The following is a 15,621-nucleotide window of genomic DNA, read 5'->3' as shown; positions in this document are numbered from 1 at the left end:
GTCAGGGAACCCCCCCTTGCCCCATCGCTGGATCTGGGGGTGGGGCAGTTCCCAGGGCTCCCCCGCCTGAGGCATCTGCAGTAGATTTGCAATTATCCCGGGCCATGAGAACAGCGCGAGGCAGCTCCTGGGAACCCCAGTGTGACGAAGTAGGACTGTTCTTAATGTTTCCTCTGAATAGTGTGGGAGTGCCTCAGTTTCCCCTATGCAGTTCTTAAGTATCTAGGTGGTGGGGTAAGGGTGTATGATCATTGCAGAGCCCTAGAGGGCAGGTATGTGCAGGGGTCTGGACTCAGAGAATGGCCGACACCCTGTTTCCTGGCAACTGATGGCCTGGGCCCTTCCCCCCTGCAAGGTGAGAGCTAAAGGGTTGGAGAACAAAGGAATCAGGTACCTCTTGGCCCCGGAAAGGGACAAAGCCCAAAGGAGGAGGGGCTGGAGGGAGTTTCAGTTTGGGGCTGGTTGGGGACATGGAGTGAAATGCAGACGTGGTTGTCTGGCTCGCTGCCCCCCAAAATGGACCGAGCTGAGGGGTCCCGTTCTCTGCACCTGCAAGCTCTGGTTTAGACCATGTTCCTGTCGTCTAATAAACCTCTGTTTTACTGGCTGGCTGAGAGTCACGTCTGACTGCGGAGTTGGGGGCAGGACCCTCTGGCTTCCCCAGGACCCCGCCTGGGCGGACTTGCTGTGGAAAGCGCACGGAGGGACAGAGGATGCTGAATGCTCCGAGGTCAGACCCAGGAAGGTGGAAGCTGTGTGAGCTGTGTGTCCTGCAGACAGGCTGCTCCCCGAGAGGAAACTCCCCCAGAGTCCTGACTGGCTTCATGGGGAGCAGTTCCTGAGCATCGCCCAGGGTCTCCGTGACACCCAGGCAGGCACCAGCGCCGCAGGGAGCCGGCATGGCGAGGAGGGGCTGGCGGGGGGCTCGCTGTAGTAATGTACCCGGAGTAGTGAGGCCAGGACCCCGTAGAGAAGCCGGAGCCCAGGGATGGCTCAGACCCATGGCCCCCTAGTACGCCGGGCCTGCTCAGTGAGGTAGATGCCAGGTGGTTTGGTTCTGCCGACAGCCTCGCCTTCCCTGCAGGGCTGGCAAGAAAGCTCGTGCAGTGGATTCTCTGGGGCCTGGGCTGAGTGATGGGCACCAGCAAACAAGCAATTACCCAGGGCAGACCCAGGGCCGCAGCCGCAGGCCTCTCCCAGATTTAAAGGGGCAGTTTCCCCCAGAGGAGCCAGCGGGAGACGCCATGGGAAGCAGGTACCAGAGGAGCTGGAAGCCAGGGCAGGTGCACGGGGGGCAGGACCCACGCCAAAGGCCGGAGCTCAGCTGGGTGCGATGCAGGCGTGTCTCCCTTTTACTTGGCTAGGGGGAGGCTCCCCCACTCCAGCAGGAGAGTTCCTGCCCGTGGCTAGAACTGGAGCAGGACTCACTGTGTTGCTCCCTGGTGCCCGGCCCTGAGTTCGGATCGCTCCAGAGTGACTCCAGAGCCAGGCGCCGGCTGGGCTGCTCCCAGCTGAGCCCCGGGCCAGGGAACCTCAGCCCCGCGGGTGGCTCCTCAGTGGTGTCCAGCCCCCACGCAGCCCCCTCCGTGCGGCTCAGCCGAGGAGCGCAGCACGCGGCCCAGGGCTCACGCTGCCAAGGGGACACTAGTGGTGGCTGGGGACACGGTTCTCAATGGAGACAAGCAGCCAGCGCCCAGGCCGGGGCAGCTGCAGCACATGTGAAGACGGGCCAGGCCTCCTGGGTTGGATCCGGTGTGGGGCGATAGAGGGGACAGGCTCCCTCTCCCGGCCTGGGTCTCTGTCTGGCAACCGGTGCCCCCCATGGCAGCGCAGAGCTGATAGTGCAGGGGGAGGGGGACGCTGCTGCTTTTAGCCAAAGCCACACGGGAGGGTGAGTGCAGCCCATGCAGAGTCCACGGCGCCCCTGCCCCCTCGCGGCTGTGGGGAGAGCTGTGCGGGGCAGCAGGAGCGGAGACCAGCAGAACCAGCAGCCTCTTTATTCCCGCGCAGTCCCTGAGCAGGAGGGGAGCTTTACCCAGGCCGGGCCGGGAGGTGCTGGAGTGGCCAGGACAGATGTGCGGACTCCTACCCTGGCACGAGGCTGGGCTCAGCTCCAGCCAGGGCTGGAGGAGACGCCCCTTATTTTGGAGGGTAGCGAGCGAAGGGCGAGTCTTCGGTCATCTTCCCCTGTGAAGGAGAGAGCGGAGGGTGAGCGCCCAGGGCCACTCAGGGAGTCAGGAAGAGCCCCACAGCTGGAGGGCAGCGAGGGGAACGCCTGAGGCAACGCCCTGGAGCACAGCAGTGGTGGGGCTGGGCCAGGAACTGCCCCCCCCGGCCCTCCCCCAGGGCGCTACGGCCTCGGGCTGTTACCGCTGGCGGATCACTTTTAGCTGGGGCCCAGAGGCAGGAGCCTCAGTGGAGGAGGGGGCAGCTCGTTCTGCCCCTGCCCCTCTGTGGGACGCTGCAATAGCAGGGCAGAGATGCGAGGACCTGCTACAGGCTGGGACAGAGGCACGGAGAGCGGGCAGGGACCGGGGCTATGTCCCCTGCGGAGCTACGCACCATGGGCACCTCATCCAGCTTCCTGAACGCCGGCTCCCTCCTGTGGCAGAGCTTCACCACCACCACGCCGGCGGCAATGAGCAGGACGGCCACGAAGATGCAGATCACGGCCACCAGACCGGGGCTCTGGGAGAGCGTGGGCTGCTCCGGGACAGGCACCTCTGGAGGGGACAGAGCGCTCGGCTTAGACACCTCCCCGGCCCTGCAGCCACACGGCCGAGAACGCTGCTCAGTGGCCCCGGCTCCCCCCGCTGAGACTACACGTGTCCATGACGGGGCAGAGGACACCCTGGCTGCAGGACTGGGCCCCGGCTGGGGGTCAGGAGTTGCACTGTGGGGTGGGGAGAGGCTGGAGACCAGCTCTGCGCTCCCAGCTCTGGCGAGGCTCAGGAGAGGCCCCCGGAGCCCCGGGACTGCAGATCTGCAGCTTTGTTTTTTTTTACTTTTTAAATGAGAGTTTCTCTTGCTTCTGGGTCTGAGGAGTTGGGAAAAGGGACCCCCAGGCACAGAAACGCCAGGCAGAGACCCCCGAGCGCCTACAGCTGGGGATTGTTCTAATCCTTTTGTGCGATTTCCGGTGGGGCCAGGCGTTCTGCTCTCCAGATATAACTGCACACACCTCGGAGACGCCCCGTGGGGCAGGGCACAGAGGAGCCAGGAGGGCGCTGCCCATGTGATCGGGCATCTCACCCGCCCAGGTACCCACCCACTTCGCTGGAACACCTGTCTCCTCCACCTTGAGGCCTGGGACCGCTGCGCCATCTGGTGGTGAGAGCTAGACAGCGACCCCCGCTGAAGGGCTCGGTCAGGAAACCCATGAGCCTCACCCACCCTGCGCGCCCGCCCGCACGCACCCCGCAGTCGGCAGGCCTGTCCCGTGACCAGTGCTTGGTGCAGGGCGGCCCTGGGAGCCCCGTAGCGGCCAGTGTGGTTCCGTGGCCTGAGGGCAGTGACAACGGCTCGCCTGAGAGGCGCTGGCTGGCTCCAGGGCTCGGGGCAGCCATATGGAGGGCGGAAGTGACTGACCACTGCCATCCTTTGCCAAAGCCCAGGGTGAGCACCAGCCTCCCCTGGTGGCAGTCTCTGGGGAGATGCCAAGGACGCAGGGGGTTCCCCGGGGGCAGGGGAGGCAAGTTTGCCTTGTTACCGCTGGGCTGCTCCTGTCCTGGGGCCAGAGGCCTGCAGAGCCTTTTGCCTGGTGCCTCTCGCCCCGTTAAAAGAGGCTGCACGTCCCTGCACCCCGGTTCTTACCCGAGCCACTGGCCGTTGTGCCATTGTTGGGCTCAGTCGTGTGGGTCTCAGCAGGAGTACTGGAGGTGTAGGTGTGACCGGGGCTGGCTGGGGACAGGGGCGGGCTGGAAGCAGATTCTGGGTTTCTGGACGAGGCTGGAGCTGCTGCTGTGGTTCTGTACTGCGTGGATGCAGCGGTGCTGTCGGCCGGGGCAGCGGGAAGGGAGGTGTCTCCGGAGGCAGCCAGGGAGCTCTGCGGTGGTGCACTCGCGGTGGCGGGGTGCTGGCTGGACGTGGATAGGGAGCTCTGCGGTGGTGTACTCACGGTGGCGGGGTGCTGGCTGGACGTGGACAGGGAGCTCTGCGGTGGTGTACTCGCGGTGGCGGGGTGCTGGCTGGACGTGATTGGTTGGGAGGCAGTCGTGGCAGTAAGGTCCCCCACTGAGGAAGGGGAATCAGAGTTACCAGGTTTGCTCTGAAGATTTCACTCAAGCCGAGGGCGTTGTGCTCCGTGATACCCCTGTGCTGTGGGGGCATTCCCAGCTCACCCCGCTCGGCCCAGGATGATCCCAGCACTAGGAGGGGAGGCCCGGTGGCAAGGGTGTGTTTGCAGATAAGCCAGTGAGCCGAGGGCCCCCACGTCAGATCACGTTCATGCTAGCATCAGCCTGGGACCTCTGCCCCCGTCCCCAAGGGCCTTTCCAAGCCTGTTAGCAGCTTTCCTGCTACCTGGTGTTTGAGTCCAGGCTGCTGGAGACGAGCCCTTAGGAGACACTTGCGGGGTCCAGCGAGGAGCTCAGCCCGCGGGTCGGGACAAGCCTGAAATGGAACCGTGTGCCCCTCGCCACTCACTAAAGGGAGCCCAGCGTTTGTGGAGTCTCGTAACTTTTAACTCATCTCATGGCTTGTTGTCTGCATTCCTAGCGCCTCCTGCCCCAGCTGAGATCCACTGCCTGGAGGGGGGGCCCAGGGCTCTGTCTGCAGGCTGCCCACCTGCTCCAGGGCATCACCTCAGCCTGAGACGCCCAGCACTGCCCTGCCAGTTCAGCCCTTCCTGGGGGCAGAGGCTGCTCAACGACACCATCCGGCCTCAGGCTGTCATGGAAATGCTGCCAGGCTGGGCTCTGGCCTTGCTGCTGAGGGAGGCAGGCCGGCATCCCAGACAGCAGCTCTGCGCCCTGCAGGGACAGGCTGTGGTCTCAGGGCTGGCTCCCCAGGGGCAGCAGCTGCCCTTGCCATGGCACAAAGGCTGCATTGATTTTATAGACCTCTATCATATCTCCCCTTAGCCGTCTCTTCTCCAAGCTGAAAAGTCCCAGTCTTATTAATCTCTCCTCATATGGAAGCTGTTCCATGCCCCTAATCATTTTTGTTGCCCTTTTTTGAACCTTTTCCAATTCCACTATATATTTCTGAGATGGGGCGACCACATCTGCATGCAATAGTCAAGCTGTGGGCGTCCCATGGATTTATACAGAGGCAACAGGATATTTTCTGTCCTATTATCTCTCCCTTTCTTAACGATGCCCAACATTCTTTCGCTTTTGTGACGGCCGCTGCACATTGAGTGGATGTTTGCAGAGAACTCTCCACCATGACTCCAAGCTCTCTCTTGAGTGGTAACAGCTAATTTAGATCCCATCATTTTGTATGTATAGTTGGGATTCTGTTTTCCAATGTGCATGACTTTGCATTTATCAACATTTAATTTCATCTGCCATTTTGTTGCCCAGTCACCCAGTTTTGAGAGATCCTTTTGTACATCTTTGCAGTCTGCCTGGGACTTAACTAACTTGACTAGTTTTGTATCATCTGCAAATTTTGCCACCTCACTGTTTACCCCCTTTTCCAGGTCATTTATGAATATGTTGAATAAGCCTGGTCCCAGTACAGACCCCTGGGGGACATCACTATTTACCTCTCTCCATTCTGAAAATTGACCATTTATTCCTACCCTTTGTTTCCTATCTTTTAACCAGTTACCAGTGCATGAGAGGACCTTCCCTCTTACCCCATGACAGCTGACTTTGCTTAAGAGCCTTTGGTGAGGGACCTTGTCAAAGGCTTTCTGAAAATCTAAGTACACTCTGTCCACTGGGTCCCCCTTGTCCGCATGCTTGTTGACTCTCTCAAAGAATTATAGTAGATTGGTGAGGCACGATTTCCCTTTACAAAAACCATGCTGATTCTTCCCCAACAAATGATGTTCATCTGTGTCTGACAGTTTTGTTCAGTACCGGGCAAACTGGTTGAAACTATAGTAAAGAAATCAGATTTACCGGCCTGTAATTGCCAGGATCACCTCTGATTTAAACGATATGTTACAAACCACAGTTAGTAGTTCTGCCATTGTGAATGTCCTTGACGCTGTGGGGGGGAAGCCAGGGCCTTGCTGCGGGATAACAAGGCTTCCTAGGGGTGCTGCGGGGATTCAGGAGTGTGTGTATGCAGAGGCGGGGGGGGTGGTGTGAGTGCTCCCAGCTGGAGCGTGCCCAGGAGTGGCACTAGACATCCCCCAGCCCCTTTGCTGGGAGTGACTGCCCGGGCTGATGGGACAGGAAAGCCCCCAGGGCTGTGATGGGCAGGGGAATGGAGGGAGGTTTAATCAGCAAAATCCTGCCTCTCCCAGCCCAAGGGGAAATGCCCCCGGGTAGCCAGGTGACTAGCTGGGCACAGCCTCTGGCCTGCAGCTCCTCTCCCCATCCCCCCAGGAGCACTGCCTGGGGCCCCGTGGGCATGGCCGTAGGCACCTTCACTAGCAGGGAAAACCCCAGCCCTCCCCACTGCCCCCAGAGCCCCACATTGCCCCTGTCACGGCATTCAGCACCCCACAGACACGAGTTCCCTGGAGGCTGCGCCATGAGCCCCGTGCTGGGGGAGGGGGCGTTTCCTCCCTGGGACGAGGACACAGATGCTGCACAAGATTTAAAGGACCAGCCCCAGGCTGCAGAGGAGACAAGCTGGAGAGTGGGCTGCCGTGACCCCTTCCTCCCCCTCTCAGCACCACGGGCTCTGTGCCCCACACAAGGGGTGGCAACAGGCACCACTGCTCCTGCACCTGACCAGCTGCTGCGAGGATTCCCAGAGCCGGCGGGGGGCCGAGGCCCATGCAGGTAAGCGCAAGGAGCGCACGGGCCACTCAGCCACGGCCTCGATCCATCGACCAGAACAGGCCACGCTCCATCCAGGCCAGTGCCCTGGGGCCAGCCCCGTGGCTTTTCAGCGGGAGGTACAAGAAGCCTCCGAGGAGCAACCCTGAAATAGCTTGTCCCTAGAGCAGTTTCTTCCAAGCCCCAGGCTGCCAGGGGTGGTTTCTGCCCCATCTCATGGCACGGGATTGTTCTTGTTCTCCATAGGGAAGTGCCTAGTCTCTCCCCAACCCCCGCAAAGCAGAGAAATTCACCCAGCCTCTTGGCCTCCCTGCCAGCAACTCAATCCTGAAACTGGTTCCTTGGACGTTTTCCCCACAAGAACACAGGGGCTCAGGGTTGAGAGGCCTGAGCACAAGACTGGGAACCAGGAATGCCCAGATTCTAATCCACTGACTCCCTGGGGGGCCTGGGGCAAGTCACCTGCCTTGGGTGCCCCGCTGTCCCCAGCCCCCCCTAGACAGCAGTGAGTGCTGTGCAAACAGGTCCCTCCAGCCCCTAGCCCTGCTGAAGCTGGCAGATGGGTAACATGCTCCCATTTCCCCGGCAGGCACAGGCTAGGGGGGAGACACCTGTCTTGTTGTGTGCACAGCTGGGAACAGGTATCCGATCCTCCACCCACGCTGCGCCCCACCCTCCTGGCTGATGCAAAGTCAATATGAACCCGCCCGCTTTATCCGCACCATCGCATTTGCTATTCCCAAGCTGCTGCCCTGCTGGCTGTGCGAGCGGCCTGTCCCCACCCTGCAGCAGAGCGGCCAGGGCCCTGGGACTTGCCAGCTGAAGGGTACCCAAATTTTAATGACCAGGATTCTGGTCATGTAGGACCCCCAGGAAGGGTGACCATGGCCCACTTAGGGCAGAGACAGGTGCACCTAGGTGGCAGAACTGGTGGATTTTGAGAGGGAATATTTAGGCCTCCCCAGAATGTTTCACTCACACCCCAAAGCTCCAGCTCACTGGAAAACGAGCTGGATGGGGAGGTCTGGAGTCTCCTTTCATTGCTATGAAAACAAGACCTGTTTGGCCAGGCATCTGTATTTGGCCTCCTGGAGTCTGTGACCCACAAGGGCTGCCAATCCAGGGTGCACGTCCCTGGCACTGCTGCACACCCCCACTCTCACAGCTCCTGAAGAACTGAAGGGGAGGCAGTGTCTGCATTTCATAGGAGATCCATCGGTGCTCTCAGCTACCCTCCACGGCCTCCTGTGATCTCTGCACCAAGCTCGAGCCCTGTCAGATGCATCTCTGAACTCAGGTAAGATTGCAAGAACGGCCACACTGGGTCAGACCAACCGTCCATCGCGCCCAGTGTCCTGTCTCTGACAGTGGCCAGTGCCAGGTGCTTCCGAGGGAATGAACAGACCAGAGCAACTACCGGGTGATCCAGCCCCCGTCGTCCAGTCCCAGCATGTGGCCGTCAGAGGTTCAGGGACCCTCAGCCAGGATGGGCAGGAACCCAACCCCATGCTCTAACAGCCACTGATGGGTCCATCCTCCAGGAACTGCTCTAGTTTGTTTCTGAACCCAGTTATATTTTTGGCCTTCATAACATCCCCTGGCAGTGAGTTCCACAGGCTGACTGTGCCTTGTGAGAAGAAGTTACCTCAGTCTGTTCATTAGGAGGCCACCTTGAGGTGAACAAGAGGCCATCCCCGGCAATTTGACAGCTTTAAGAGTAAACTGTCCCTCGGGAGTTTAGGCTACAGCAGTTTCCTTCACACTGGTCCCCTAGCACAGGCATCAAGTCAACAGCCTGCCCTTCCAACACCTTACAGGTAGACAAACCAGCGGGAGGCCCTGTTTCTGGGTAGGATCTAAGGCAAGTGCTAATTTCCTGTTCGAAATGACTCATTTCTGGAGTGGTGCCTCCCACACCCGATCTCCCTTCAGTTTCAGAAAGGATAACGAGCCATTGCTTGTTTTAGCCTGCAGGGTTTTCAGTTCCTAAATACAACCCCATTTATTTGCAAAGTTGTTAAGGCTCCGCCAGCCCTTCCAGACACAAGGAATTATTACTCCATTTTTAAATGCCATGACTGTGCCAGAAGCCCTAACCCCATTAAACGGCTGCCACATCCATCATGGGAGGCAAGGCGGAGCCAGAAGAAAGTTTGGGTACTTTCATGTTAAAAGTTTAAATCCAACTAGGGGAAGGCAGCTGAGAGCAGCAGCTGTCCAGGGCCGCTAAGTGTCAGGCAGTTCCGCTGCCAGGAAATCTGGAGGCCCTCGCTGAGCCCGTAGTACGAGCAGCCTGGGACCGTGTCTTAGCCCCATCTCACAGAGCGGGAGCAAGGCACAGAGATTAGGTGCTTCCACCATGCTCACCTGGGAAGGTTGGGTCAGACCCAAAGAACTGAAGCCCCGTTCCAGTGCCTTAGCCCCACAGACTGCCCTGCAGCCCCGAGCCTGCCTAGAGCTAGGCCCCAGGAAATTCACTCCCGACCTCTGACCCGTAAACCACGCCAGCCAACGCATGCCTTGGTAAGGGGCTTTGCCATTCACGTGATGGCTCATTCACGAGAGACCCACCTGCCACATTAGGATTCCAGGATGGTATCCCTGGCGGAGCGTACCAAGCCACTGCCCGAGCTCAGAGCCTTGCACACTCCCGGCCTGGGGGCTTTAATTAAACACCGAGCACGTGGGATGACGATGCTGGAGGGGAGCTCAGCAGCACCGTTAGAAGCAGCGTTCCAGCTAGGAAAGCCACTGAGGAGTCACAGGAGAGCGAGTGGGAGCGTTTGTTCCTTGGCGTTGGGAGAAATGAATTTTGAGGCTTGGGAGATAGGGCAGGTTGGTTCCATGCAATGGGCTGCGGGGGCGTGGGCAGGGCAGAGAACCTGCGTGGGGGGGGGGGGGGGGGCGTGAAACGCAGGACAGAGGAAACAGAATCTGCAAGACCTTCTGTTGCCGGGAGGCACCTGCGAAAGGCAGCGGGAAGCCCTGGGCTGGCTCTGGCTGCATCAGACGAATGCCCCCCCCAACACCAAGAGAACTGCAGGCACTGCTTGGTACCAAAGCCGGGAACTTTGACAGTCACTTCAGCGGGGAGAAAAATCTCATGCAGCCCGACGCATGGCCGGCGTTGTGCACGGCCCTGGTGAGACCATCCCTGGACGGCAGTGAGGACAGTGCAAATTGAAAGGGCTCAGAAGAGTCACAAGAGCAACTCAAGGTTTGGAAAATCTGCTCTGTAGTGGGAGACAAAGGGGGGGGAGACAAACGGGGGGGGGGGGGAGACAGCTGTTCAGCCTCAGGGGGCTTGATCGGCCAACAAGCTCCTACGCGGGGAAAGATTTCTGACAGCGGGGGGCTGGAATCTAGCAGGCAAAAGCAGAATGAGAGGCAGTGGCTGGAAGCTAAACAAATTCAGGCTGGACAGAAGGAGCTTGTATTTCACAGGGCGGGGGACTGCCCGGGTCAGGCCCAGGGGATGTGCTGCATTCTCGGTCATTCAGCAGCTATAAATCGAGACTGGGCAGCTTTCATAGAATCATAGAATCATAGAATATCAGGGTTGGAAGGGACCCCAGAAGGTCATCTAGTCCAACCCCTTGCTCGAAGCAGGACCAATTCCCAGTTAAATCATCCCAGCCAGGGCTTTGTCAAGCCTGACCTTAAAAAACCTCTAAGGAAGGAGATTCTACCACCTCCCTAGGTAACGCATTCCAGTGTTTCACCACCCTCTTAGTGAAAAAGTTTTCCTAATATCCAATCTAAACCTCCCCCATTGCAACTTGAGACCATTACTCCTCGTTCTGTCATCTGGCTACCACTGAGAACAGTCTAGAGCCATCCTCTTTGGAACCCCCTTTCAGGTAGTTGAAAGCAGCTATCAAATCCCCCCTCATTCTTCTCTTCTGCAGACTAAACAATCCCAGCTCCCTCAGCGTCTCCTCATAAGTCATGTGCTCTAGACCCTAATCATTTTTGTTGCCCTTCGCTGGACTCTCTCCAATTTATCCACATCCTTCTTGTAGTGTGGGGCCCAAAACTGGACACAGTACTCCAGATGAGGCCTCACCAGTGTCGAATAGAGGGGAACGATCACGTCCCTCGATCTGCTCGCTATGTCCCTACTTATACATCCCAAAATGCCATTGGCCTTCTTGGCAACAAGGGCACACTGCTGACTCATATCCAGCTTCTCGTCCACTGTCACCCCTAGGTCCTTTTCCGCAGAACTGCTGCCTAGCCATTCGGTCCCTAGTCTGTAGCGGTGCATTGGATTCTTCCATCCTAAGTGTAGGACCCTGCACTTATCCTTATTGAACCTCATCAGATTTCTTTTGGCCCAATCCTCCAATTTGTCTAGGTCCTTCTGTATCCTATCCCTCCCCTCCAGCGTATCTACCACTCCTCCCAGTTTAGTATCATCCGCAAATTTGCTGAGAGTGCAATCCACACCATCCTCCAGATCATTTATGAAGATATTGAACAAAACCGGCCCCAGGACTGACCCCTGGGGCACTCCACTTGACACCGGCTGCCAACTAGACATGGAGCCATTGATCACTACCCGTTGAGCCCGACAATCTAGCCAGCTTTCTACCCACCTTATAGTGCATTCATCCAGCCCATACTTCCTTAACTTGCTGACAAGAATACTGTGGGAGACCGTGTCAAAAGCTTTGCTAAAGTCAAGAAACAATACATCCACTGCTTTCCCTTCATCCACAGAACCAGTAATCTCATCATAGAAGGCGATTAGATTAGTCAGGCATGACCTTCCCTGGTGAATCCATGCTGACTGTTCCTGATCACTTTCCTCTCATGTAAGTGCTTCAGGATTGATTCTTTGAGGACCTGCTCCATGATTTTTCCAGGGACTGAGGTAAGGCTGACTGGCCTGTAGTTCCCAGGATCCTCCTTCTTCCCTTTTTTAAAGATCGGCACTACATTAGCCTTTTTCCAGTCATCCGGGACTTCCCCCGTTCGCCACGAGTTTTCAAAGATAATGGCCAAGGGCTCTGCAATCACAGCCGCCAATTCCTTCAGCACTCTCGATGCAACTCGTGGGCCCCATGGACTTGTGCACGTCCAGCTTTTCTAAATAGTCCCTAACCACCTCTATCTCCACAGAGGGCTGGCCATCTCTTCCCCATTTTGTGATGCCCAGCGCAGCAGTCTGGGAGCTGACCTTGTTAGTGAAAACAGAGGCAAAAAAAGCATTGAGTACATTAGCTTTTTCCACATCCTCCTGTCACTAGGTTGCCTCCCTCATTCAGTAAGGGGCCCACACTTTCCTTGGCTTTCTTCTTGTTGCCAACATACCTGAAGAAACCCTTCTTGTTACTCTTGACATCTCTTGCTAGCTGCAGCTCCAGGTGCGATTTGGCCCTCCTGATATCTTTCCTACATGCCCGAGCAATATTTTTATACTCTTCCCTGGTCATATGTCCAACCTTCCACTTCTTGTAAGCTTCTTTTTTATGTTTAAGATCCGCTAGGATTTCACCGTTAAGTCAAGCTGGTCGCCTGCCATATTTACTATTCTTTCGACTCATCGGGATGGTTTGTCCCTGTAACCTCAACAGGGATTCCTTGAAATACAGCCAGCTCTCCTGGACTCCCTTCCCCTTCATGTTAGTCCCCCAGGGGATCCTGGCCATCTGTTCCCTGAGGGAGTCGAAGTCTGCTTTCCTGAAGTCCAGGGTCCGTATACTGCTGCTTACCTTTCTTACCTTTCCCCAAGAGCTCCTCCCGAGCTCCACCTGACGTTCCGGGCCGGGTGCAGGAACCGCTGCAGGAGGTTCCCCGGCCTGTGCTATGCAGGGGCTCAGCCTCGAGCTCCTCTGGCCTTAATCCATGAGCCAGTAACCACTGTCCCTGCACCGGACAGAGCTGGAGGGAGCCCTAGCCCCACTCATCCTAGCCCTAGGACAGAGAGGGCTCTGTGCAGTGCTGCCCCCTTATGGCCAAGAGCTCCATGGCATTGTAGCGGCCAGGCACATGTCCAGCTCTGCTGCCCCTCAGCCTGGCTTTACTGAGCCCAAGCCTGGCACACGTACGGAGTGACGGAGAGCCCCATTCCAGAAAGGGGCACAAGGACACGGCCAGCGACCTGGCAAGAGGCCAGAGGCAGTGGCCCAGGAAGCCCAGTGCATGCAGCAGGTTTGCTCCATCATCGGGGCACGGCCCAGGGGTGGGGGTGTTACACTCCAGGGTGGGGCAGATGGCAGGGCCCCGGCCCTGCGGAGGCCTCGTGGGAAGAGCGTTCCCCATCCCCACGCTGCAGCAGCGCCCCCTAGAGTGCTGTGGAGGGAATCCTGCCGCAGGTCCAGGGAGCCCTCAGAGCAGCAGCTGCCGAGCGGGTTACATGCCATCCTTGCTGCAGTCTCCACACTGCCCCTCTCCTGGAGGAGATGGATTCGTCCCAGCACCACGGAGCTGTGCAGCCCAAGCCATGTTCAGCGCCCAAGGCCTTTTCCCTGGGGAAGGGGCGGAAAGCGGCGCAGTTTAGGGAGGGGAACCCCCTCTCCATGGGGAGCAGAGTCCGTCCATGCCTGGCTCTGCACCCCAGAATCCGCGATGGGTCTCAGCTCCCAGGCCCAGGACAGAGATGGAGGAGCAGAGCAGAGCAGTTTCTGCAGCAACGGTCAGCCACGAAAGGGTTAATAAGACAGCTCTTTCACGGCACTTCAGAGCTGCCCAGTGCAATGAGAGGGACAGTTCTCTGCCCTCCTAACAGCTCACAGCCGTCAGCCTTATTGGGATCCAGGAAGTGGGCGGGTGAAGCAGTCAAAGGGTCAAACAAAGGGAACCAGACGGGGACACCGAGCAGAGGACCCCGAACAGCGCCCACTGCTCCTCGAAGGCGTCAAGGGCGTCAGCGGACGCCCTGAGCCCCAGGCAGGCACCACTGCCCTTGGAGGGGGGTGGTCCCCGGAGCTAGATATTCCATGCAGCTTGTGCTCTGTAGCAAGCACTGCAGACTACGCGGGGCCATGCACATGGTGGCTGCCGGAGGCAGGATTCCCAGCCAATGGGCAAATATGGCAAACCTCCACCACCAGGAAGACAGGAGCCGAACGAGTCCTGCTGTCAGACCCGCTGCATTACAGGCCTAGCTCTGCCCTTCCGTGTTCAAGCGCCAGGAGGAAGGCCCAGGGTCCAAGCTGGGGACCGGGATAGTCAGGAATTTGTTAATAAAAGGGACAGGCCAAGCACACTGAACCTTTGCAACCGGCCAAGCGGGTTTGTCTGCATCTGAGCCCAGCGAGCCTGCAGGGCGCCAGCTCCACTTGCCAGTGTCCTGTAACAAACACAGGGCTGCTGGCCTGAAGTGTCGCTGGTTTAGCGCGGGGGGGGCACTGCGGGGGGGGGGACACTTGCCCCCACCTCACAGCCCTGGGGTAACTAACTCTACGGTGACTTTCTGAACCCCCCCCCCCCATTTGGTTTCAAGAACACAGGCACCCTGCAGCACACGGCACTCACACAAACTGGGGGTTGGGGGATCGGTGCTGGAGCTGGGGGGGCTGCCGCACCCCCTGGCTCGAAGGGGTTCCCATCATATCCAGGGGTTACAGTTTGGTTCAATGGCTCCCAGCACCCCCACAGTACAGGCTGGTCCAGCACCCCGGGGGGAGGAGGGGTCTGGCTCGACACCACTGGATACTGGTGGGGGAAGGGGGGCGGGGAATCTGCCTGGCCCCAGGGCACAGCCTGGGAACCCTCCCGACGAGCCCGACGCTCCCTGGGGTGACCAGCACCCAGACCCCAGAAGCTTTAGGATTAGAAAGTTTCTTCACTCCCCCCCGGACGGTTAATGCTGACCCTGCATTAGTTCCTCAGAACCCCCCCGGCTGTCCCCTCTCCCCGGGGAGCAGGAAGGAAGGAGCCCCTGACGTGCGGGGGGGGGCGGCAGACCCCGGGACTCCCTCCGGGCGGGACCTGCCCCCCAGGGCTGCCCCTCACCTGCGAGCGCCAGGCACAAGCCGCAGCCGATCAGCAGCCAGCGCGTCCCCCGGGCCATGCTGGCGGCGCCGCTCCGGCTCCCGGGCACCTGCCGGGATCCTGCCACGCAGGCGGCGCCGCCCCGGGCTCCAGCCGCGCCGCACCTGGGCGGAGACCGGCCGCCGGGGCAGCCCCCAGCCGGGGCCCGGAGCGGCGCCCGCACCCGGCGAGAGCCAGACGCCAGCCGGGACAGGGCCCCTCGCCCGGCCGCACCCCAGGGGGCTGGGGACTGCGGGGTTCTGGTCCCCGCTGCGGGAGGAGAGTGGGGCCCAGTGGTGAGAGCGATGCCAGGTGGCCACTGGTGTCCTCTCAGCTGAGCAGCTGGCCAGCGCAGGCCAGAGCCCGTCCCCCAGTCAGTCCCGGAGCAGAGCTTTTGGGAAAGCAGCGGATCCGGCTTTACACATTGCCAGGGCCATGGCCAGGCTGCCCCCCGCCCTTCAGTAAATTGTTCCAGTGGCTAGTTACCCAGCCTGTTAAACACGCACCCCTTATTTCCTGCCCGGACTCCTGGCGTCTAGTCCCAGCTCTGCTACTAATTTATTCTATGACCTTGGGCAAGTCACTTCCCCACTCCGTGCCTCAGTTTCCACATCATTAGTATGCGCAGGCAGCCAAAACTTCCCCTTCCAAAGCCCGTTATCCAGAGCTGGCGTCACCCCCAGGTCCTTCCCAGCTCCCTCCATTTCCCAAACCCCTGGGTGACACCATGTGTGGCCAG

General features: G+C 59.1%; 1 protein-coding gene across 2 annotated transcripts; it reads right to left on the bottom strand.

The window, feature by feature from the left end:
* Positions 1-1,981: 1,981 nt before the first annotated feature.
* On the bottom strand, positions 1,982-15,013 carry LOC119564471 (mucin-7). Of its 2 annotated transcripts, XM_043535684.1 has the most exons (5): positions 14,865-15,013; positions 4,108-4,233; positions 3,814-4,053; positions 2,563-2,723; positions 1,982-2,187 (listed from the first exon to the last, which is right to left on the bottom strand). In XM_043535684.1, exons 1-5 carry the CDS (start codon positions 14,920-14,922, stop codon positions 2,140-2,142), a joined length of 633 nt encoding a protein of 210 aa, XP_043391619.1. In that variant the 5' UTR covers positions 14,923-15,013; the 3' UTR covers positions 1,982-2,139. The 2 variants fall into 2 exon arrangements, with proteins under 2 accessions (XP_043391619.1, XP_037741821.1); XM_037885893.2 differs by having other exon boundaries at positions 3,814-4,233.
* Positions 15,014-15,621: the final 608 nt, after the last annotated feature.

The sequence above is a fragment of the Chelonia mydas genome, chromosome 25 (assembly GCF_015237465.2).
Source record: "Chelonia mydas isolate rCheMyd1 chromosome 25, rCheMyd1.pri.v2, whole genome shotgun sequence".
NCBI classification, from domain to species: Eukaryota; Metazoa; Chordata; order Testudines; family Cheloniidae; genus Chelonia; species Chelonia mydas.
Note: the sequence above shows the minus strand (reverse complement) of the source record. Positions and strands in the feature narration are given on the sequence as shown.